This window comes from Panthera pardus, unplaced genomic scaffold (genome assembly GCF_024362965.1).
Source record: "Panthera pardus isolate Hobbes unplaced genomic scaffold, ASM2436296v1 HiC_scaffold_17, whole genome shotgun sequence".
Classification (NCBI taxonomy): Eukaryota; Metazoa; Chordata; class Mammalia; order Carnivora; family Felidae; genus Panthera; species Panthera pardus.
The window spans coordinates 99,754,458-99,779,725 of record NW_026526732.1 but is presented as its reverse complement, the minus strand read 5'-3'; the positions used below and the strand labels follow the sequence as shown (position 1 = coordinate 99,779,725).

General features: G+C 43.1%; 1 protein-coding gene across 1 annotated transcript in view; it reads left to right on the top strand.

Moving 5' to 3' along the window:
- Window positions 1-3,894, top strand: part of LRRC1 (leucine rich repeat containing 1) — a 133,366-nt gene extending 129,472 nt beyond the window's left edge. Inside the window, exons 13-14 of the mRNA XM_019457435.2 lie at window positions 539-675; window positions 2,299-3,894. Coding sequence (XP_019312980.1) covers window positions 539-675; window positions 2,299-2,457 — 296 coding nt within the window. The 3' untranslated portion in view covers window positions 2,458-3,894. The remainder of the gene's footprint in view (window positions 1-538; window positions 676-2,298) is intronic.
- Window positions 3,895-25,268: the final 21,374 nt, after the last annotated feature.

Below are 25,268 nucleotides of genomic sequence, written 5' to 3'. Positions count from 1 at the left end.
ACTGTGGAACAGCGTTGCAGCCCTTCTGTTGTTTTGAGTCATTGTTCCTTTGTGTTGTAAATTACGTGTGGTTTTAAAAAATATTCATAGTAACATCAAATTGCTATAAAAATCCTTTTCTGAGAGCTGGTTTTTATAAAAGAGACCTAGAGTGCTCTGGGAGAACAGGAGTCCCCTAAGTGGAAAGGCCCCAAAGCATCTTGCCAATCCCAGCCCTGTTAGAAGAGCTTTTAAGACCCCAGGGGAAAAACAAGGCAGAAAGTGTTACTGAGGAGAGTACTGGTGTCCCAAAGTCAGTGTATAGAAAAGAATTGTGAGAAAGGATTCTACAAATTATGATGACATTCTCTAATGAAATATTAAGCCTTAATTTAACAGATCTTTTATATGATCTCAGATTGAATCATGCATCATTGAAAAGAAAGGGCAACCCTGTCCCAGACTTTTTTCTTTTCGTTTAAAATTTTTTTAAATACTGCATAGTAGTTACCAGTCACATGAACCGACTTCCCAGATAATGTTGTCTTTGTCGTGACAGAGAACCTGCCTCGCTGTGGGGCTCTGGAAAGCTTGGTGAATGATGTCTCCGATGAGGCCTGGAATGAGCGTGCCGTGAACAGAGTCAGTGCAATCCGATTTTTGGAAGACGAGAAAGACGAAGAAGACAATGAAACGGTATGGAGGTGGAAATTGATGGCCTACCTGGAAAATAAGGATTTCTTTTAATTTCCAATTGACTGTTCTCTGCTTTGCCTTCAGCATGTAAAAAAAAAAAAAAAAAAAAAAAAAAATTTAGAAGGCAAAACTAGATACTTCTAGGTACTGATTCACCAAATGTATATAAAGCAAATGGAACTCTGTTTTTTGTTTGTTTGTTTGAATAGTGTATATTCTTTTTCTTTATTTGTGATAGCTTCCCTTCTTGCCTGCAGTAAATTGATGGGGAATTTTTTCTGTGTCTGTTGTTCTCGGTGAAGGAAGTCTCCTCCCCACGCCCGTTTATAGGTGTACCACATTGACTCCCTTCACATCTCGCAGTGTGACTTAGCTTGCCTTCTGTGGAGCCATGCTTCTGTGTCTTCTTCACGTAACCATTCTTCCCTTCACCTTTAGGCAGAGTGCTTGTGATATTAGTTGGGTTAATTTACTAGTTTTCATCCAAAAATCAAGAAGAGATCTGAAAGTACTACTTAGCCTTACTCCATTCACACTTGAAAATGTCTCTCAGGCAGCTGACATCTCCAGGAGTCAGTGACAACTCTCGAAATCTTACTACAAGTTGACTTTGGCTTAAACTCCTTGCACTAATTGAGATTTTTCATAAGCAGAGCTGAGAGGGAGTACCTGCAGCCCCCAAAGCAATGTGTGGTTTTTAAATTACTGTCTGTAGTCTTTGTTATTCCAGCTGTCACCAAATGGGACTTCATCCATTTACAGTAGTGGATTGCAAAGTAGGAATTAGTCATGAAAAAATAACTTGAGCAGAAATGACTCCTCATAGCTGATTCCTCCTGCCTTGTTGGAGGGGGATGATTTCACCCGCTCCTTCATGGCCGCCAACAGTGCCCTGGCAGTTTTGTGTTAACGTACTTTAGGCTCCTCCTGAAACTCCTTGGACAGTCCATTTAAAAGATACAGATACTGTTTTATGAGCCAGAGGGCATGTAACATGTCAAATAATACATTTTTTTAAAGATTGCCCCTGCCATATCACTTCACTTCCAGCACCATAGCCTTTATTAGAAGACTGTGAACTCCAGTAGGTGATGTAAATAACACACACAGCAGCGGAATAAGAAAAGAAGCGCTTCTGTCTGTCTGTCTGTCTGTCTCTCTCTCTCTCTCTCTCTCTCTCTCTTTCCTTTTCCTTCTACTTCTATGCCTCCAGGGTTGAAGGAAGTCAGAACCACTTGGGGTAATAGGACATTTCAGGGATTTTAAGTTTTTGACCCCTTTATCTTCTTCTTTCTCCGCACCCCACACTAACATCTTAATCTTTTTTTTTCTTGCTGTTCATCGAACTTTATTTTCATATTACACTAATTTCACATTTTACGAAGTACCCTTTTATTGTGAACGTAATCCTTCAGTCTTGACTAGACCAGTCCCGTGCCACGTTCATGTTCCCTTAAGTGCTTACTGGTAAGCAGCCGATAAACACTCGTGGGGCAGGAGGAGGTGCTCTCACCCACTCTAACTCATAGCTCCTCAGAGGTAAGGAGGCCACTGCCTCCCAGCCGCCTGCTGGAAAGAGTAAAGGCATAAAAGCAAAACATTCACTCCCCTGTTTGTTTGCAGAGAACACTTCTGAGGCGAGCCACTCCACACCCTGGGGAGCTAAAGAATATGAAAAAGACAGTGGAGAATTTACGGAACGACCGGAATGCTGCTAAAGGACTGGATTCAAACAAGAACGAGGTCAATCACACCATTGACCGAGTGACCACTTCTGTATAGAACTTCACCTGCAGGTTTTACCTCCCGTGTCTCCCCCTGCTGTTGAGATGTTCCTGTGCCCTCTGGAGGAGCCTCACGCAGTCCTTGGTCTTCCCTGGAAGGCGGGGAGGCACGCGCCACCCCCAGGCCGCCTGCCGGGGTTGCTGCTCTGTCCACGGATGTGCCTTACTGCGGTCCAGGCGCGCTTCCTTTCCTCCAGCTTCCAGTCGTTTGTCATGATAAGTAGAATACACTACTGTAAACATCTGACCTTTGGTGTTGTCTTATGTTGGGGTCAGGGAGCACAGGAAGGGGAATTCTTTTTGTCCTCCTCCCTCCTGTAAAGCGCCCGGGACATTTTTCTCTTGGACCTACTGATGAGAGAGTTTTATGTACGGGGAATAATTGATACTTTTTTAAAACCTTTTTTGGCAGCTCAGATGGTGTAAATTTTAAAAATTTTTGTATAGGTATTTCATAACAAAAAAAAAATGTGTATTTCTTTTTCGTTATTTTATCATGGAAACGGTACATATTTTAGTATTTGTGCAGGAAGAAAAGCGCAAGAGTCCTAAAGTGTTTTCTCTTTTACCATCCACTTGTGCCTTACTGTATCCTGTGTCATGTCAAACGAGTTGCACACAGTGACGTCCTCAAGCAGTCAGATGAGACTAAGAATGTGGTACTTTTAAAGCAGTGTTGGATTTTAATCAGTAATCTACCTGGTGGATTTGTTTTTAGCCAAAAAGAAGAGTTACCACCAATTTGTAAATTTTATCAGTTGAATTTTTTTTTTTAGAAAGATGAACCAAAGGATTAGACTGCTAATATTTCGTTTCTTAACACTTTTTATGAATGAGTCTCTTATAATGAGTACAGTGTCTGATTGTACCTACTTGGAAGGTATATGCCATTTGTAAAATAAAATCAGAAAAGCACAAAAGGAGAAAACTGGTTCAGGAATCCAGTGAGTAAATGAATTATGTACTGCAAAAGAAAGTATGATTTTTATTGAAGAAAGCTTTAAAAGTTTTATATTGAGATATAAAACCACAATAAAGCGAAATAACCTACAACCATATTAGACATATTGCTATCTTTGTAAGTGCAATTTAATTTGTAAATAGAGTTTGAGTCAAAATATAACAAAATATTGCTTCAAGTTTTAATTTTAAGTCTGCTAATTTAAGAGGTATGGGGGTATGTTTTGGTGCATTTCTGTTGATTTTTTTTTTTTTTTTTTTGTATAATGTGATAAAAGAGAAATGAAAATGCCAGTTACTATGAGGAAAATCACGATATTGTTGGGTTTTTTGTTTTCTCTCCATGAAATAAAATCACCCTGGAATTAACCATACAACTTTTTAAACTTATCACCTTGTAATGTTCAGATGATGGCAAGTAGCTGCATTCTTTGACAGTGTGCTCCCATCCATTAAATATCCAAACTACTGGTCAGTTTTGAGTTAATTTCTTGCCCTTTTGCCACACAGGACAGACCCCAGAAGTGCCCTTCACTCTGGCAAATAACTTCGGGTTATGGCTGGCCAATTGGACTCGTTAGCAATCTGCTTTCAACCAACCAAATACAGTATCTTCTATTACTGCTGTGCATTTACTTACTGGGTTCATTTTCTTTTTCTTTTTCTCTTTTTTTTTTTTTTGAATATATATTCTTGAGAGAGAGAGAGAGGATGTAAGTGAGGGAAGAGCAGAGAGAAAGGGAGCCAGAGAAGCCCAAGCAAGATCCACGGTATCAGTGCAGAGCCTGATGCCAGGCTCCAACTCACAAACCATGAGATCATGACTTGAGCCAAAATCCAGAGTGAGACACTCAACAGACTGAGCCACCCAGGTGCCCCTCATTTTGCTTTTTAAGTTGTTTGTATATACACACACATATATATATATAAAATATATACACATATACATATATATAATATATATATATATATATATATATTTTTTTTTTTTTTTTTTTAAAACTATTGAGTTGGAAGTACCATGGTGCATAAGTGGTTTTTGGGCTACTCAGTTTTTTACCTTGCTTCCCAATCTCTGGAACGTTCTGTCTTCTCCATTTTAAGATATTGGCATACTCTGTTTTAGGCCTGTGAAAATGATGCCACTAACTCATGGGCTGATAGGTAAGCAAATTGGTTTTATTCAGGGAGAGTTATCTCAATGCTAAAGAACAAATAAAATTGGATGTTGTTTTTTGTTTTCACATTAAGCCTACCCTTTGCTACTCAGTTTATCACAGCTTTGGTGGAATGTGGTGGGCACAATAGACAGTGTGCTTAAATTTTTCTAGGAAATTTTATGTACGTAATTATGTTTCCTTTGGCCTACCTTCTCTACTACATTTTCACCTGTTTGTTTGCTTGCTTGCTTGTTTTGTTTTTAGTTTTTAACATTTTGTTCCCCCTTCCTGGAGAAGGGAAAAGTTACTTTCATTTCACTTGTTTGTGCCCGGGGAACACTGCTGTGCTCCTTATGCCAGGGTGCTGGAACCAGACTTAGACCTCACCATAGGAACATCGACCAAAGAGACCCAACTCAAGAACATGCCCACCTTTTCCAGTGAGGCCTTCCCTTCTTGTCATTAGAAGGAAAACGTAATTATGCGATAGGAGACCTTTCCCTTCTGAGGCTGGTGCCCAAATTTCCTGACCTCTTCCTAGAGGAACACTGTCCATCCCCACCCTGCAGTCTGGCCCTTCCTTCCTTCAGGAAAGGGAGGCGTTTGCTGTACAGCCTGCCTGTTTGTCTTGTGGGAGTGACAGGTAAAAGCAGGAAAGATTATTGTGACCTGTTCACCTGCTCTTTTTGTAGCCCCGTTTTTCCTGTTTTTAGCAAGGAAATTGTGCCTAAGTGGATAAAACAGAAAAAAAAAAAAAAAGTCATTGATTGGAAAAAAAGGTACAGGTAAGAAAAACTAGAACTATTTGCCTCGATGTGTGTGTGTGTGTGTGTGTGTGTGTGTGTGTGTGTGTGTGTGTTTTAACTTTTTTAATGCTTATTTTTGATACAGAGAGACAGAGCATGAGCAGGGACGAACAGAGAAAGAGAGGGAGACACAGAATCCAAAGCAGGCTCTAGGCCCCGAGCTGTCAGCACAGAGCCCAATGCGGGACTCGAACCCACAAATCATGAGATCATGACCTAGCCGAAGTCAGACACTTAACCGACTGAGCCACTCAGGCGCCCCTGGATGTTGTGTTTTTTGTTTTGTGTTGCTTTTTTCTGAAAAACACCTTGGAGGTGTAGTCCTGACCAGCCCAGGCTTTCTGTGTAAAATCGTCTTTGCTGCCGCAGGTAAGGAAGCACAGGTGGAGGACAGGGCCGTCTCAGGGCAGCAGCCCTCCCACCTCTTGTGAAATCCAGCACACCTAAGAAGACGTGCTGACTGGGTGGGGTGGAGGCCAGGAAACACTCTTCCCTTGTCAGAAAGTTGCTGTCAGCAGCCAGCTCTGACCTCGTGAAAGCGACTGACACTGGTGGCGGCTGTGTGACAGGGCTGCACAAACACTGACAGGGACAGCCCCGGAGCTGCTCGTTCATAGAAGGCAAGTCAGGGTTATCCTAGCGTCGTGACACCGTGGAGAGTTGAAATCTCGCTTCAGCGATTAGTGTCACCTCATCCAAATTTCCAAAAAGCCCATTTAAAAACTAAAAAAAGAAACCCAAAAAACAAAACCCAAACTTCTTACTACAAATAGTCAAAAACATACAAAAATAGAATCATATAGTGAACCCCCATCTACCTTCACTCAGCTTCATACAGCTATCAACCCAAGACCGATACTAAGCTGTTTTAAAGCAACCAAATTAGGGGCACCTGGGTGGCTGGTGCGGTTAGGCGTCCACCTTCCACTCAGGTCATGATCTCATGGTTTGTGAATTTGAGCCCTGCATTAGGCTCTGTGCTGTCGGCATGGAGCCCACTTCGGATCCTCTGTCTCCCTCTCTTAGCCCCTCTCCTGCTCGCGTGCTCTCTCTCTCTCTCTCTCTCTCTCTCTCTCTCTCTCTCTCTCTCAAAAATAAGTAAACATTAAAAAAAAATCTAAAGGAACCAAATTATGTTTTAAAATGCATCCATAAGAAGAAGACTGCACAGTAAAATAACTTAAAAACTCAGGAAGAGCGAACACAGATAGGCCCTTGAACATAGTGCCCTGGAGTTATAGGTTTTGAGAGTCAGCATGGCCCAGCACTGGAATCCTATAGACATGGGTTTGAATCCCAGCCTGGCCATGTGGCTTTGGGTAAGCTACTTGACATGACCAGGCCTTAGGTCCTTCGTCTCTAAAACAGGGCAGTAATACCCCTCACAGACTTAGAGTAGGATTAAATGGGATACATAAAACGTCAGCTCTGAGAAAGTGGGTGACTGCTGTCATTACAGGTGTCCCTGTTATAGGAGGGCTTTTAGCAGCTCTGCAGCCTCTACCACGGAGCCAGCAGTATGTGATCACAAGAGTAGTGTTCTTCAGAAATGAGGACGCATGCTCGTCCTCTGGCAGAGAAAACTTTCTCACTTGCGGTGTTACATAGAGGCCCTTGAGTTACACCATTGGGGAAGGATTTTAATCCGTCATGTCGGCTCACTTAAAGGTAAGGTTAGCAATTGTCTCACAGCAGCAGCCCCCTCATCGTAACTGGACTTACCAGCTTGCTATCCCCAAGTTAAAGCCAGTTTCCACCAAGAAAGTGTGAAACAACTAATTGAGAAAAGGGTCTCTCTGGATTTCCATGCAACGTCCTTGGGTTTCTAGGTTTGGGTCCACTGTGCTCATTTAGTGCCTTGCGTCTACTTTATTTCACTTTGATTTATATCCTTTTCTGACTCCTTTCTCTCAAAGGGAGACCTCTGAAGGTTTTATGTATCAGGAGGGGCCAGGTGGGTTTAAGAAATAGGTCATCCACGGAGAAAAACCTGGATGAAATAAACGCAGCGTGATTTGGGCAATGTAAAGGACACTCCCACTTTGCGGGAGGGAGCGTTTTTTTAAAAGCAGACAGCTGGCGGGAAAGGGAAACCAACCAGAAGAACCTGATCCGGTTACTTTTGTTCAGCAGGTTGTGTGGAAGGTTGGAGAATTTTTGTGCTTCACCGCTGGCCAGAAGGACAGTGTAATTTTCAACTGTGAGAGTGGGCAGTCCCTGTGACAAGCCAAGGCTCTTGAATTCGGACTGGGTAAGAATCTGACTGGGTTGATCCTCCAAGGACCTTTTGAGGCATCAGTGTTTAACTGCTACAACACACAGTGAGCTGCCCCTTGGTGTAGCGAAATAGTAGTGACCATGGCCCTGCTTCCTGAGCACTTACTGTGTGCCACACACCAAGCTAACTGAACACAATCTCAAATTTCCAGAACAATTCCCTGAGGTTAGTGGTGCCATTCCCACTTTACAAAGGAGAGAATTAAGATTCAGATCGTTTTAAGAACTTTTGCACTGTCAACCAGCACATGACAAAATTGGAATTCGAATTCATCTCTCTGTTGACTAGAGTCTGTGGTCTCGATTATTGCTTTATTTTGCTTTGTCGCCCTCAGTCAAAACACAGTGAACCTGTAACTATATATTTAGAGTTGTATTTATCATAGTGGTGATGGTTCTGTTTTAACTTGAGATTATTTAAACCTCGGCTATGAACGAAGACAGGCACAGAGCCCAGTGAACCTGAGCCACCATTTTGGTAGACTTGGCCTTCGTTTGTGTCTAGTTACGGTATCCAGTGCTGTGACTTTACACCTTCCAACCCTCCCACTGCCCTCGTGCCCCCTGCCCACCCCACATTCTGTGTCTCTTGGTAAATGCCATGAAAACGTTCATTGGACCTTTGCTCTACCATTTCAAGTTGTATGCAAATCTCAAGAAACGGGAGAGAAATTATTTGGTCAGTGGGTGGCCAGAAAAAAAATTGCTATGCTTTTTAACATTGACTGAAGTGACAGTCTGGTAACCAGCTCTCTGAGAGAGCTTTAACGTGTGCCAAAAATTGGCAGTTAGCTCAAGAGTGAGCTAGTTAGTTAGGAACGATTTTTACCCTCACTACCTTTAACAGCCTACCCTTGGAGAAAAGGCAGATAATGAACACTTGGAAATCAATAGTGCTGCAACTTGACCTTAATGCAGTTTGGGGGAAAGAAAAGAGGTGACTCATGATTTATTATTTAAGATCCTCCTTCTAAAAAGGATTGTTGTGAAAGATTTGACAAATAACGTTTGCTCCCATTTAGGATCTATCATTTAATCAAAGAAGCAGAAAACAGGAAGAATGGAAAACTGTGTGACTAAGCAGTGCTTAATTTTATTTGAAACTGCCTCTACCGCCCCGGTTGTAGAAAGAGAAGGCCTCATGCAGCCTTTACATGGCAAGAAACCCTGCTTGCACCAGGGCAAAATGGAGTGACATCCCATACCTGATACCACATAAATACAATCCACGAATGCTTCTAAGTCCTTTTTCAAAGGAAGTCATAAATGAGGTCTTCCTGCTTGCACAGAATGGCCCAAGAATCCTGTGGGAAAGCACTGACTGGGCACGTAAATAAAGTGGGCTCTTCTGGGGGGTGGGCTGTTCCTGCCTGGACCCCAAGTGTCCTGTGTTCCTCCTGCTCACGCACCTGATTGCTCCTTCACGCCCTTCCCTGGCTGGAGGTGTGAGCGCTTGTTTGTTTAAGCCATCAGTACTGCTTGGAAAAACAAAACAACACACTTACTTGTCTGGGCATTGAACGTTCTTCCTGAATTTTTGTCCTGCCCGTTGGCCCGGAGGCATAATGGGTGGGGCGAGTTTCGGCTTCTGCGTTGGTTTGGGAAGTTTCGAGAACAAGTTATGGGTTGGGTCTGTTAGGTCTGGGCTGCTCTTGGTTTTAATCATTTTGAAACCTCTGAGGGTCAGGGAGCATTGCCATAGATGGCTCTGGGAGTTGTCGTGTTCTGGCAATGCTTTTCTCACAGGAGGGCAGATGCACAGGGGGCAGGGGCGGGAGGCACCTCACCCAGCCCTGACCGGTGCTGTGTCCTCCCTCCTCTTTGCCGTCTCACCTGGACACCCAGAAGGTGTGCAGTGTGAAAACAGCACCGGTTAGATGAGAGCTGCTTGATGTAGACTCCCTCCACGTTGGGGACTGCTGGTCTTCATTCCCCCACACCCAACCCCATGCTGATGTCCGCCAGCAGGTAGAGGAGGTGTGCCCACAGGGCTGGGTGGCAGCAGTCCTCTGGAAGCCCAAAGTTTGTCCCCCATGGTAATTTGGCCCTGGGCCCCTTACTTAACTTGTTCCCCATCTCCAGTAGAGCAATACCAGGCAGCACATAGGTTGTTAGAAGAATCGATATCAACAAAATAGCTCTCGTGTAGTTCTTTCCTTTTATCCACAGCAATTTGTGATAGGAGTGCATTGCTCTTGGAAGGGCTGGACATCGAGTGGCCAGAAAAATCAACGCCCCTGCTGCCCTGTCTCCTCCCTTAGCACCTTAGTTTTTTGTTCAGGGCTGCTCAGTGTGGCCAAGCCTATTCTTGCTTGCTGTCCTATAACCTGGCACTTACCGCAGTATCCCCTCTTCCCTGGAGGCAGTAGGTGCAGTGGTTTCAAACCTCAGCATGCATCACAGCTCCTTGGTGGCCGTGTGAAAGCAGATTGCTGGGTCCCATCTCCCCAGTGTCTCTGATTCAGTAGGTCTGGGTTGGGATGAGAGCATTTCTATTTCTTCTTTTTAATACTTACCTTATTTTTGAGAGAGACAGACAGGGTATGAGCAGGGGAGGGGCAAACAGAGAGGTAGACACAGAATCCAAAGCAGGCTTCAGACTCTGAGCTGTCAGCACAGAGCCCAGCACGGGGCTCAGACTCACGAACTGTGAGATCGTGACCTGAGCCAAAGTCAGACATTAAACTGACTGAGTCACCCAGGCGCCCCAGTATTTGCATTTCTAACAAGCTCTCAGGTGCCGCGGTTGCTGGTCCAGGGACTGTACACAGTGGCCTCTACACAGAGAACTGCGGTTCTGGTGTTTGGGAAGGAGCAGAGCCGGATTTAAATCTAACTATGCCACTTAATTTTGTGATATTGAAAGGGTCTTCTTAATTTCCCCAAATCTCAGTTAACTTATCTCTAGCATGGGAGTAGTTATCTACTTCAAGACGTTGATGAGCATTCGATGACAAAAACAACACATAGTAGGTTTTCAGTAATTACCAGCTCTTTTTGCTGTCCTGAAGTGCGCACCCATTTGTTCCCTGTGAAGGCAGAAGAGCATTTTGGTCTCTTTAGTCGAGTTCTGAAAGTTAAGGGTGGTCTCGTTATACATACAAGCTAATGGGAGCGGAAGAAATGTTAACAGAAGTAGATACTATGCTCACCTGTGGGTGAGTGCCTCAGGGGAAGCCTGGAAACGCAGATGACCAGACGTGGTTAGAAGTTACTAACACTTCCTGACTTGCCCAATGGTGGGCACCATGCCTTACTCCTGTGTGTCTGTGCCTGACCCTCCAGCCAAAAATCCTCACCCCACAATCTGCTGTTACACGTGTGCAGTCAGGAAAAAATCTCCCCATCATGCCATCTCTGAAAATGTCAGGATCCCAAGCCTCACGTGGGTTCTTCGTGTAGCCCTATAATCACTGTAGTGTCCTTAAGAAATGGAAATCAAATTGCTTAATTCCAACTGTTCCAGGCTTTCATTACTCTCCCCAGATCAATTGTCTCCCTCCTTGTCATTTCAAGGATGATCCTCAAAATGGGTAACTGATAGGGAAAAATATACAGTACTATACAAATCAATACATAAAGTTTAAGTGACATCCATTTTCATAGCCTAAAGCACAGTTATCTGTACCATAAAACTACTTTCCTAAAGATCTCAATGGTAATACCAACCATTTATCACATAATTTCCAAATAAGTTGTGTATTTTTAAAAGTTCTTTATTCTGAGAGAGAGAGAGAGAGAGAGAGAGAGAGAGAGAATCCCAAGCAAGCTCTGCACTGGTAGTGCAGAGCCCAATACAGGGCTCGAACCCATGAACAGTGAGATCATGACCTGAGCTGAAATCAAGAGGCAGATGCTTAACCAAATGAACCACCCAGGTGCCCCTAAATTATGTGTTTTTAAGATTTGTTTAATGTATGATCACTGTCTAAATGACAGCCTTCTCTAAGCCATGATTTCGTTTGGGAACAATATCAAACTGTTTTAATAATATTCCTACTAAAATATTCAAGTGCAGGAGTCCTTAAACCATGACTCACTGCCTGTTTTTGTAAATAAAATTTTGTTGGCACACGACCATGCTCATTTCTTTATGTGCAAAGACTGAATGGCCCTCGAAGCCTAAAATACTTAATGTTTGGCCCTTTACAGAAAAGGTTTACAGAGGTTTCTGCAGAGGTTAATGGGTCCCGTCTGGTACCTCTTGCCACCAGGGGGTACAAAATGTACCACCAGCTTGTCACAACCAAACTCCCGCCTGCCTGAACATCCTGGCTTCCCATGTAATCTGAACTCAGAGAACTCACACATTGGTCCCTGCTGCCAACAGCATGACCTGTCCCACCTCTTGCTCTGCCATCATTGAGATGCTCTGTAACACATACCTGGGCCCACCTCTTCTTGACTGCCCCGAGGGCTGGAGTGCACCCTCAGCACCCATCCTGGGCCCCATTACAGTCCTGCGCCCGGCTGAGCAACAGCTTTACATGACTTGCAGTGTCCATAATTGAGATTATTTAGCATCTTGTAGGAAGAGCAACAATATTATAAAAATTGTTAAGAGCTCACAATTTGTCTGAATGTCAGCCTTATTTTATGGAGGACATTCAGGCTTTCACATGTGAACTTGCCACAGTTTCCATCTCTCACTAATGTGCACCCACATGTCACCTATGCTAGACTGGGGGCTTCCCCCAGACCTCACTCCCTGGCCGCAGTCAGCTCTTGCAGCCATTCTCCTGACCCTTTCTCTCTCAGAGCTTGCTCCACATATGATCCACTTTGGCCTGTATCTTCAGCTGCTTCTATAGATTTTTTGAAATCCTATGCTTAGTAAGCAATACACCTGATCTTAAGTCCCCTCCATAGCTACCTGGTTCCTCCTTTCTCTGCCAAGGTTCTTGAAAAGGAGATCTATTCTTGTTCTCTCCCTTCTAAACTCCCACACACCTCTCCACCCAGCGCTGCGGGTGCTCCTCCAATACACCGTGGCAACTACTCTGACCAGGTCGCCACACCTCCTTGTTGTCGTATCTGATGTACATTATCCCCGCAGCTTTATTGAGATACAATTGACATATAACATCGTGTAAGTTCAAGGCATACAAAGCGTTGATTTGATACACTGATGTATTGCAAAATCATTACCACTCCACTGTATCATGAGCTCACACCCCGTGGACATTTTGATTCATCTCTTGCCTTTCTAGACCTGTCTACTGCATTTGGGTCTGTGGACAGTTCCTCCCCCTGGAACTCCTCCCTCAGTGCTTTTCCAATGTCTTTGACTACAACTCAAGAAGGAAATTTTTACGTAGTAACCCAGTAAACACGTACATAGACACAGCTGAAACTGAAGTTTCCCAACATAGTAATCATCCTTAACTGTACACAAGAAACTCTGATATTTTCAGTTGCATTCTTTTTCAGTGCCAATCAGTTACAACCAAGTAAGTTGATTTCATGGCTCACTGATGGCTTGCATCCTTAAACTTTTGGTTTCCCTGACACTCCTCTGCTTCTCCTCATACATGTCTTACCAGTCTCTTTGGTCCCCAGAATTTTTGATATTCCCTAATGTATGTTCTGCCTTGATCTTTCTGTTCCTAATGTATGTGCTTTCTCCAGGTGATCCCATCCTTCCTCTCCGTGCTGCACACTCCAAAATCTCTCTCTATTCTGGAATCTCAATACTGTACCCCTACAGAAAAATGATGTTGGCCCCAGGTTCAATTCCTAGGGATCTGTACTGGGTCAAAGTCAGGGGAGACTGGTCACCCGGTTGAAACTCATGTACCTGCAGTTGATTCAGGACAAAGCTAATAGCTAAAGTCAAGTAGAAAGCCAGTTGTCTTGTGCAAAGACCTAACACAGAACCAGTCTTCTGCACTGTGAAGTTGCAGTGTACTCTTTCCAGTGTTCTCTTTCTGTAGTCTATTGTTAGAAGTGAGTCACTAGACTCAGCCCACACTCAAGGGGAGTCATCCGGCTTTATCATCAATATTAGAGGAAGAGATACCAGACCTCCTTTGCCAAGTGACTGCTGTTATGTGTCAGGCACTGTCCAGGCTCCATTCAGTTTTAATTCTCAGAACACTAGGAGCTTGGTGGTATCATCCATATTTGAACCATTAGGAAATTGAGGCATAAATGACATCATTGACTTGCGCACAGTGACAGCTCTTGTGCTTAAACCAGGCTGGCTTAAATCTTTCAGTGGTCACTTCCAAAGGTGATCTCAGCCCTGAGGTTTGCAAAACTCTTTAGGTTGAATGCCAAATGGGGTGGTGATGTACAGAGAAGTACGAGCTCCTCTAGTCCAGTCCAGCCTCCTGACTGGTTCCCCCAAGTTAGGGTCCCCTCACCCAATTAACTGTGGCAGGGGCTACAGAGGGAGAAGTCAATTTGAAGAAAAACAGCAGAGGAGAAATGAAGCCCCTGGGAAGCTTCTTACATGTCGATTACACCTATGGTATATAGTTCAACTGGCACGAAGTTGTGTTGGGGAGGGTGGGCAGAAAGGAGGGCAAATTGAGAGGTAGTGTTTGTGAGCGCTGAGTAGGTGAGGAAGGCGTGGGGACAAGAGGAGACTGGGTTTGGAAGTAGGGCATGTAGGGAGGGAAAGAGGGTGATTACAAAAGAAGAGGAAAGAAATCTGATTAACTGACAGGGCTTTTATGAAAATTAACTTTTGAAGTCAATGTAGCGTTTCAGAGTACTTATTGTACTTTTGGAAGAAGATAATATATCATCAAGGAATGAGAATCACATGTGGGTTCTCTCTCTTCCCTATTAAAGATTCAGGGAAAAAGCCTCACCCAAACTGGGGCATTTTCAGTGCAGAGCTCTGTTTTCCCTGCCACCTGACAACCCGTTGGACTAGATTTCTCTATTACATTTATGCATCATATCCAGTTCATCACTGGTGACCTCTGCCTGCTTCTCCGGTTGAGAGCATGTCAGGGAGAACAGAGTCTGCTTAAGAAACTGAGGATTTTCCAGAACCGTGGCTGAGAAAAACTCACCTGTTAACTTTCTAGACTCCGCTCAGCCCCTCTTCTGAAAATTGGATGTTACAGGCATTGTTTCTGTTCTTGCGGCTGCTTGTTACTCTGCCTTCTACTATCTGAAATCTTTTCTCTGCAATCTTTGAATGGGAAATAGGAAAATTATAGTTTCCTGATTTCTACATGAAGACATACTAAAAATCACTTTACTTCTCATGTTTGTTTTACTGTGGTGAGTCCCCTGGAAATCAACTCTGAGACTGAGATGAGCTTGCAGGAGGTTTACTGGGGAATGTTCTCAGTAGCAACACTGCTAACAGTGTGAGGAAAGCAGAACATCCCTTGAGAGAAGCTGAGCTTCAATGAAATTGCAACAGAGGCTTCAGCCAATCCAACTGGATATTTGTTAGCCCAAATGAAGCAAGAGGTGGGACTCTGTACCCCCGAAACCAGTAACGAGGTAGGTGCCTCTGGAAAGGAGGCATGGCTTGAGCAAGGCAGCTCCCTTCAGTGGAAATCAGCTCTTGGGAATGGGAGGGAGGGGGGACAGACTCAGGGTTGAGCCATCAGCAGACACTCACTCAAACAGCTGGGTGATCTGTACTGCACCCTACAGCATCCACTACAGATATGTGTCTGCTCCAATGGTCTGGTCATTTTTCTGAGTATTTGTACAACTTTAAATACTTCCTCTTCTGGAACTCATTTTTTAAAGTTTATGTGTTTTGAGAGAGAGCGTGAGAGAGTGAGCACGTGTGCATGCACAAGTGGGGGAGGAGCAGAGGAAGAGGGAGCAAAAAAGAATACCAAGCAGATCCACACTGTCAGTGCAGAGCCTGACATGGGGCTTGAACTCACAAACAGCAAGATTGTGACCTGAGCTGAAGTTAAGAGTCAGATGCCCAACCAACTGAGTCACCCAGGTGCCCCATAGGAATCATTTTTTTTAAACTCATTTTTTATTTTACTAGGAATCATTGACTTATTTAGTACTAGCCTGGCTCCAAATGCCCTAAATTTTTTTCTGAACCTGAAGTACAAAGCATATATATATATATATATATATATATATATATATATATATATATATATGTATGTATATATATATATACACACACACACACACACACACATATATGTATATATATATATATATACATATACACATTGCATATATATATATATTATCTATGCAAATTCTCTCTTTCTGGTTGTTATATAGTCTAATTTCTAATGCAGTGAAAACTTTCCCTATCTTTCACCTCTTCCATTAGGACTAAACCATTGGTGATATATTTTGTTATTAATGATTTAGTTAATCACAGGGCTGGAAAGGTTGGGTTATTTGATTTTTTCCTAGAGTATATTTAAAAAGTAATTTTTCAAAAAAAAGGAATTTTTCAAAATGGCAAATTATTGCAAAATCTCATATTTCCTTGATTTCCTGCTGTCTCTGTTTCTCTATCATTGACTTAAAAAATACAGAGTCTGTGTATACATTCAGCATTCAGCTAGAGATACACTAGCAGAAATAAAGCAGTGATTGTTTTTCACTCTACTGAAAAGTTTTAAAAGACACAGCCCCGTTGATTTTTATCAAATGTACAGTTACATTTTGTGTGCATTTCAAACAATGCCATATCAAATTAAGTCTCATTTTCTGCACACACAAAAAAGTGAACAATTTTAATCACCCCCTAGCCCCATCCAAAAAAGCTTGCTAGCAGAGTAAATTGTAGGCTAAATTTGTGCTATTTTCATGGCCAGAATGATCTTGTAAACAGAAATAGCGGCTCTCCTCATCACAATTATATGAACCACACTGTTTATGAGAATCTGTACTTCTTTGTTTTTATTTTTTAATGTTTATTTTTAAGAGAGAGAGAGAGGGAGGGAGAGAGAGAGAGAGAGAGAGCGAGCATGAGCGGGGGAGGGGCAGAGAGAGAGGGAGGCACAGAACCCAAAGCAGGCTCCAGGCTCTAGGCTCTGAGCTGTCAGCACAGAGCCCGATGTAGAGCTCAAACTCACAAACTGAGAGATCATGACCTGAGCTGAAGTCAGATGCTTAACCGACTGAGCCACCCAGGCACCCCTGACCATCAGTACTTCTTTTTTTTTTTTTTTTCAATATATGAAATTTATTGTCAAATTGGTTTCCATACAACACCCAGTGCTCATCCCAACAGGTGCCCTCCTCAATACCCGTCACCCACCCTCCCCTCCCTCCCACCCCCCATAAACCCTCAGTTTGTTCTCAGTTTTTAACAGTCTCTTATGCTTTGGCTCTCTCCCACTCTAACCTCTTTTTTTTTTTTTCTTCCCCTCCCCCATGGGTTTCTTTTAAGTTTCTCAGGATCCACATAAGAGTGAAACCATATGGTATCTGTCTTTCTCTGTACGGCTTATTTCACTTAGCATCACACTCTCCAGTTCCATCCACGTTGCTACAAAAGGCCATATTTCATTCTTTCTCATTGCCACGTAGTATTCCATTGTGTATATAAACCACAATTTCTTTATCCATTCATCAGTTGATGGACATTTAGGCTCTTTCCATAATTTGGCTATTGTTGAGAGTGCTGCTATAAACATTGGGGTACAAGTGCCCCTATGCATCAGTACTCCTGTATCCCTTGGGTAAATTCCTAGCAGTGCTATTGCTGGGTCATAGGGTAGGTCTATTTTTAATTTTCTGAGGAACCTCCACACTGCTTTCCAGAGTGGCTGCACCAGTTTGCATTCCCACCAACAGTGCAAGAGGGTTCCCGTTTCTCCACATCCTCTCCAGCATCTATAGTCTCCTGATTTGTTCATTTTGGCCACTCTGACTGGCGTGAGGTGATATCTGAGTGTGGTTTTGATTTGTATTTCCCTGATAAGGAGCGACGTTGAACATCTTTTCATGTGCCTGTTGGCCATCCGGATGTCTTCTTTAGAGAAGTGTCTATTCATGTTTTCTGCCCATTTCTTCACTGGGTTATTTGTTTTTCGGGTGTGGAGTTTGGTGAGCTCTTTATAGATTTTGGATACTAGCCCTTTGTCCGATATGTCATTTGCAAATATCTTTTCCCATTCCGTTGGTTGCCTTTTAGTTTTGTTGGTTGTTTCCTTTGCTGTGCAGAAGCTTTTTACCTTCATAAGGTCCCAGTAATTCATTTTTGCTTTTAATTCCCTTGCCTTTGGGGATGTGTCGAGTAAGAGATTGCTGAGGTCAGAGAGGTCTTTTCCTGCTTTCTCCTCTAAGGTTTTGATGGTTTCCTGTCTCACATTCAGGTCCTTTATCCATTTTGAATTTATTTTTGTGAATGGTGTGAGAAAGGGGTCTAGTTTCAACCTTCTGCATGTTGCTGTCCAGTTCTCCCAGCACCATTTGTTAAAGAGACTGTCTTTTTTCCATTGGATGTTCTTTCCTGCTTTGTCAAAGATTAGTTGGCCATACGTTTGTGGGTCTAGTTCTGGGGTTTCTATTCTATTCCATTGGTCTATGTGTCTGTTTTTGTGCCAATACCATGCTGTCTTGATGATTACAGCTTTGTAGTAGAGGCTAAAGTCTGGGATTGTGATTGAGCATCAGTACTTCTACAAGGACTTTCCTTGTAAGAAAAGTTTAGCGTATTTTCTAAACATCTTATGACAATGTTATGCAAGCATTTATTACATGCTGGTGATGGTGCTAGAAAGTATGGCTCCAAATCAAAACTCAGAACAGAAGATATAATAAGAAGTTGTGAAGAAGGCCAGCACCTGCCATTGTAATTAGGAGAAAATTCTCTGCAAAATATTAGGGCTGATGCTTTGAAAATATAATGCAGCAGTAAAACAGGTCCACTTTCAAATTAGCAAAACATTGTGTATAACCAGAAAGGATAATGGAAAAATGTTGGAGACCTGGCTGTAATATTAATCCTATCTTAACGAGGCCCTGAGTTTACAACGCTTGTATATGTATACTCTCTGCGAGTGTTTCCCCAATTTAAACTTATTTCTATGGAAAAACTAAGCTGGGATTCTGTGATTTTGAAGTACATGAATCCTTGAGAATACATCTCTCAAAATAAAGCAACAGCCTATTTGAAAGGGTTTTGGTTTTATTTTGACATTTCATTTTTTTTTATCGAGCTAATCCCATGACCTATAATTAATTTAGGCTATTAGTAAGGGGAGAAGATACAGTCTATCAAGAAGAGGCTGCAGAAGCAAGGAAGAAGGGTGGGGAAAAAAGGGAGAGATGTGAAGGAAGGGACAGAGGAACCTAAGATGGTCTAAGTGGTGAGGAGCTGTACTGGATACAAGAGGAGGAGAAACAGTGCTAGTGATGCAGCAGCCATCTGCCAGGTAAGGTGATATGGCCAGCAGACAGAAGTCTGTCCTGGGTTCAAATCGCTACACTACACTGCCAATCAGTCAGTTGATGTTTAGTGAGTTCCTGTTATGTGCTGGGCACTGTTGCACACTATAGATGATGGTGAACACACAGGACTCCTGCCCTCATGAAGCCCTTGCATCACGTTGTCAGAATTGAATGTTCAGAATTACAGAAAGGCTGCAAGGGAGAACTACAGGGTGTTCTGGGAGGGTCAGAAAAGGTTTGATTGACTAGGTGACAATTAATGTGAGACCTGAAGAATTTCCTTGACTACCTCAGGACTGGGAGTCTCAATTCTGCATCTGCATCGTGAACGTGACGGTGCTTATTACACAGGGTTCTTGTAAGGATTAGGAATGAGAAATGTGTGAGTTGGTAAAATTTTACTTGAGCCCCCAGCCTGTCATCTGCTGACCTCTGCCCTGGACCATCCTTACATGTTTATTGTACTATGGGATAGACAGGAATATGTGTGTGATTTAAGCCGCCATATTGGATGCTGATGCAGCTGTGCCCTGCCCACCTCTTTCGCTTCTGCTGCAGGCACTGTTGACCTTCTGAAACTTTTTTGTTGGTGCAGCGCCCTCTGCCTGGAGTGACCTTTCTGTCACAGTCCTCCTGGTGCACTGCAATCACCTATCACAGCTCAGGCCCAGGGGCTCCTTTTCTGGCCAGCCCTGCTAGGCTCCCCCAACTCAGAAATAAATTGCCTGTGAGTAGGGCCCATATGTTGTTGTTTCTATTCCTCAGGATCTAGCACAGCAGAGCACAGAGTGCGTGCGTGACTGAGTAACTCTCCTCTTTGGTCATTACTAGTAACTAAATTGATCACTTTACCTATGAGATATATAACATTTATAGAACCAGAGAGAGAATAGACCACTTTATTTGGAAATGACCAAGGGAGGAGTGCCTAGATAGCTCAGTTGGTTAAGCGTCCAACTCTTGATTTTGACTCAGGTGGGTTCAAGCCCCGTGTTGAGCTCTGGGCTGACAGTGTGGACTCTGCTTGGGATCCTCTCTCTCTCTCTCTCTCTCTCTCTCTTCCTCTCCCCGTCCCCAACTCACACTGTCTCTCCCTCTCTCTCAAAATAAATAAATAAACTTCAAGAAAATGATCAAAGGAAGGCCACAAAGTAAGTATATTGCTTAAAGTTTACTTTTTGTTTTACTTGTTCATTTTCATATTTCACCTGTTGTGAAATCCTAGCCCTTTGAATCAACCTACTCCTTCCACCTGTGTCTACAGCTAAACTCCTTTCCTAAGTATTGACTCAGTTTCACACTGACACCTGCAATGCTCTTCCTTGAAACACCACTTGACCACATCCTGCTTGGATTCTCTTACTGGGTCATTTCTTGTCCTGTATTTGCCCAGTCACCCCACACATGTGTCTAGTTTCCTAGTGACACGGGATGGTAAGTAAAACTTCTGCCTGAGAGCCTAAGACGATTAACGTGTTAGCGAGCTGAGAAAGAGAGCAGCCTCCTCTGGAGGACCTGTGAAGAGGGAGTGCTCGGGGCTGGATGATGAATTCCAAACCTTGGTCCCACACCAAGGGCTGGAAGTGCTGGGAGAGCAGAGAATGGGGACTTGCACACACAAAGAGTTGCAAGTGCGCTGTGAACGCCCACCTCCCCCCACGCAGGAGAGATGAGGGTGCTCACTTGCTCTTCAAGGCCTGCAAGTGGGGCTTTAGCGGTACCACCCCAGAAAGCCAGATATGTGCCTCTTAGAGTCACAGAGTCAGAGCAGGCTGAACAGGGACACTGATGAGAAAGGCAACGGCCCAGATACCAGCTGGACGGCTGATGAAGGAGACGCTCTGGGCTCTGGATGGACCCGACCTTCGAGAGTTTTCATGACTTCTCCTGGATGAGATCCAGGAACAAGCAAGAGACGGACGCAGCATGGGCTCACGTCAGGTCTTAGACCACCCGGCCAGGCTAATTCAGCCCAGCAGAGAGAAGCTGAAGATGGTACCAGAGTCCCAGGAGCCTCAAGCAGCCAGCCAGTTAGAGATGCATATGCCGGGGCCAAGAGAACGCAGGGACGGTCCACACTGACGGGGCAGGTTGCCAAAACACCCACAAAAGCACCAGCGACAAAAACAGTGTTATCCAATAACCAGCCCAAAGTGCATGAAGCCAGGTTACAATAGTGCCAGTGGGGGTAGAGCTTTCCTTCCCTCTCGTGGGCCCCACTCCCTGTGACAGGTGTGGCTCCAGCACCGCGGGGGTGGGGGGTGGGGTGGGGGGTGCGGTCTCCAGCACAGATGAGCAAACTTGCAGAAGAGGAGGGGATAGGTTAGGGGGGCAGGAGGAAGGCCCCTGACCTGCCCTTTCATCTGCAAGCTGGCGTCCTGCCCAGGGCCAGGTCTCACTGGAGAAAGGTGGGAAGGCACAATCTCATGTCTCGTGTCCATTTGGACTCTGATAGGGGCCTAGAATTTCCGATGTCTGGGTTCCAATGTCTGCCCTAGCTATGAGTGACCAGAAACATCACAGGGAGAAATGGGGGAAAACTGTTTCGTGCTTCTGTTTCCCCCACATCAGGCTTGATTAATAAATCAATTAAAAATTTGCCACCTATATTTTTAATTTATAAAGACTGTGCAATAGTGATCATTTCTAGTGAGTTTTGCCAACATTAAAGGAAAGAAAATTGAGTGGCGAAATGACATGCTTTTGAAATTGGGGAATGAGGGTGCCTTTGCTAAAAATGAAGAAATATCACACAAGGACATTAAGGACTGAGCTCATTCTGTCTTTAACTACATTGCCATGCACTGAAATAACATTTCATAAAAGTATCTTTCACAGTTCAGCCATCTCTGGGGTTAGGAATCTGTGTTATTTTCCACTTCTGCTCTGCAGCCCTTTGGAGAGGAAAGCTTGCAGAATCCCTGGAATCTATTTGGTTGTGGGAATCCCGTGGAAATACAGGAGACATTCTCCTAAAGATTGAAACCTCCCAAAAAGGTTGGCTTTAAATTTCATGTTCTCCTTAGGGAAGTGTCTTAATTTGAAGTTCTTTTTAGCCCAAATTCCACGGAGGATAAACTGTCTTCAGAGTTTGCTTCAGCTGGGCTGCTGAAACGAGCCACTTGAAAGAAAGCTGGCATCTGGAATGGTACAGCTGAGGTCTGCAGGCTCCATAGGTGTAGGAGCGACAGAGGTGGCCGTGGCTGAGGCATCCTCTTCATGCTGCCACAAATGATTTGCAGAATGGCTTTCTTTCACAACCAGGTATGTGTGGAATAAATAATCCTGTTGCTATGAATCCTGTTGGTTTCAGTGACTGAGGTCTTGATTTTAGAAGGGAGGATCCATTGCAAAGAGCTCCTCATTTGTATCATGAGTGTGGCCTCTGAGTGTGCAGTGAGAAGACTCCCCTCTCTCCAGGATGTTGCTGCTGGGACTGGCCAATATCCATCCTTTAGAAGGCAAACTCTTTACATCGAATATTATTTTTATGTTAAAAGATATATAATACATAAAAAGAGTTTTTATGTGTGTGTATTCAAAAGAATAATAATAGAAATTAAACACGAACCACCCCCTACACACACACACACACACACACACACACACACACACACACACACACACAGAGATTGATGGAACAGAATAGAGAGCCCAGAAATAAACCGACACTTAGATGTTCCATTAATCTTCAACAAAGGAGGCAAGAATATACAATGGAGAAAAGATAGTCTCTTCAATAAATGGTATTGGGAAAGCTAAACAGCAACATGCAAAAGAATGAAACTGGACTGCTTTCTTACACCATACACAAAAATAAACTCAAAGTGGATTAAACACCTAAATGTGAGACCTGAAATCATAACCTTCATATAAGAGAATGCAGGCAGTGTTGACATTGGCCTTTTTTTTTTTTGATATGTCTCCTAAGGCAAGGGAAACAAAAACAAAAATAAACTATTGGGAGTACATCAAAATAAAAAGCTATCATACAATGAAGGAAACCATCAACAAAGCAAAAAGGCAATCTACTGAATTGGAGAAGATATTTGCAAGGGATATATCCTATAAGTGGTTAATATCCAAAATATATGAGGAACTTACACAACTAACCCAAAATCCTACAAATAATCCAATTAAAAAATGGGCAGATGATCTGAATAGACATTTTTCCAAAGACTACAAATGTCCAACAGACACATGAAAAGATGCTCAACATCAGTCATCATCAGGAAAATGAAAATCAAAACCACAATGAGATACCACCTCGTGCTAGTCAGAATGACTGAAATAAAAAAATACAAGAAATACCAAGTGTTAGAGAGAATGTGGAAAGGAACTCTTGTGCACTGCTGGTGGAAATGTAAATTGGTGCAGCCACTGTAGGAAACAGTATGGGGGGGTGCCTCAAAAAATTAAAAATAGAAATACCATATGATCCAATAGTTCCATTACTGAGTATTTACTCAAAGAAAATGAAAACACTAATTCAAAAAGTTATAAGCACCCTTATGTTGATTGGAACATTATTTACGATAGCCAAGATATGAAAACAACCCAAGTGTCCATTGATAGATGAATGAATAATAAGTGCTACACACACACACACACACACACACACAAGGAACATCATTCAACCATGAAAAAGATGCGCTCTTGCCTTTAGAAAAACATGGATGGATTTAGAGGGTATTATGCTAAATGAAATAAGTCAGACTAAGAAAGACAAATACCTGATTTCATTCATATGTGGAAACTAAAAAACAACAAATGAATAAATGAAAAGCAGAATCAGACCTATAAATACAAAGAACAAACTGATGGTTGCCAGAGGGCAAGGGAGAAAGGGGATGAGCAGAATGGGTGAAGGAGAGTGGGAGATAACCGGCTTTCAGTCATGGAATGAATAAATCGTGGGATTAAGAGGCACAGAATGGGGAATATAGTGAACGGTACTGTAATAGTGTTGTAAGGGTACAACACTTGTGATGAACATCACATCGGTAAAACATGAGCTTGTGCAATTTTACTAGGTGACACCAAGATATTTTCCAAAGTAGTTGTTCCAATTTATAATCACACCAGCAGCATATAAGAGTTCCCACTGTTGGGGCGCCTGGGTGGCTCAGTCGGTTAAGTGTTCAACTTCAGCTCAGGTCATGATCTCACAGTCTGTGAGTACGAGCCTCGCGTCGGGCTGTGTGCTGACAGCTCAGAGCCTGGAGCCTGCTTCAGATTTTGTGTCTCCCTCTCTATCTGCCCCTCCCCTGCTCATGCTCTGTCTCTCTCTGTCTCAAAAATAAATGAAAACATTTAAAAAAACTTAAAAAGAAAAGAGTTCCCACTGTTGCACATCCTTGATTATCATTGGTACTGCCAGACTTAACATCTTTTTTAGTCTGGTGGGTGTGAAATGATATCTGATATTTAATTTGCATTTCCCTGGCTAATGTAATTTCTAACTAAATAAGATTAGTCATCTTTTCAGGAATTATAGGTGTTCTTTTTTTCCTCTTCTGTGAAATTCCTGTTCCTGTCTTTGTTCTGCTTTATAGGATTATTTATTTTTATTGTGTCATGTGTGTTCTTCATTTGCAATCTTTTAAGTGTATTGCAAATACTGCTTCCCAGCTTGTGCCTCATCTCTTCACTCGCTTTATGATGGGTTTGATGAAAAGCATGAACAGAAGTTTTAAAAATTTGATGGAGTCGTTTTCTTCATGGTTTGTATGAAGAACTCCTTCCTCTGAGGTCATAAATACAGTCTCTTCCAAATGTTCAAAAATTTGCCTTTAACGTTTCAATTTCTTAATCCACGTGGGATGTGTGTGTGTGTGTGTATACATTATTCTTGATCAGTTAGATATTCCATACCTGCGTAGGTATGCTGGTACCAGGATATAGGACAGGAAGCATAATACAGACATGCATGCCTTCAGTGAGAGTCCACCCAGCACTCCAGTGGCCCTTCTTTAGCCCCACAGCAACAGTACAGAAACGGGGAAGGACATCACACTGCCTTAGAATCCCCACGCTCCATAGGAACCAAATAACTCTTCTAACTAGGACATAGCTTTCAGGTGCTGGCAAGGAAAATGCCTAGTTAGAACTTATGTGGCGTCAGGGAAGCTTCCCACAGATATTTATGGTTCATTCACAGTCTTCCAGAACAAATATATTCAATCATGGGTTTGTTTTTTTTTATCATAAGAATTGTTGCTTCACAGCACAGCTGAAATTCTACCTCT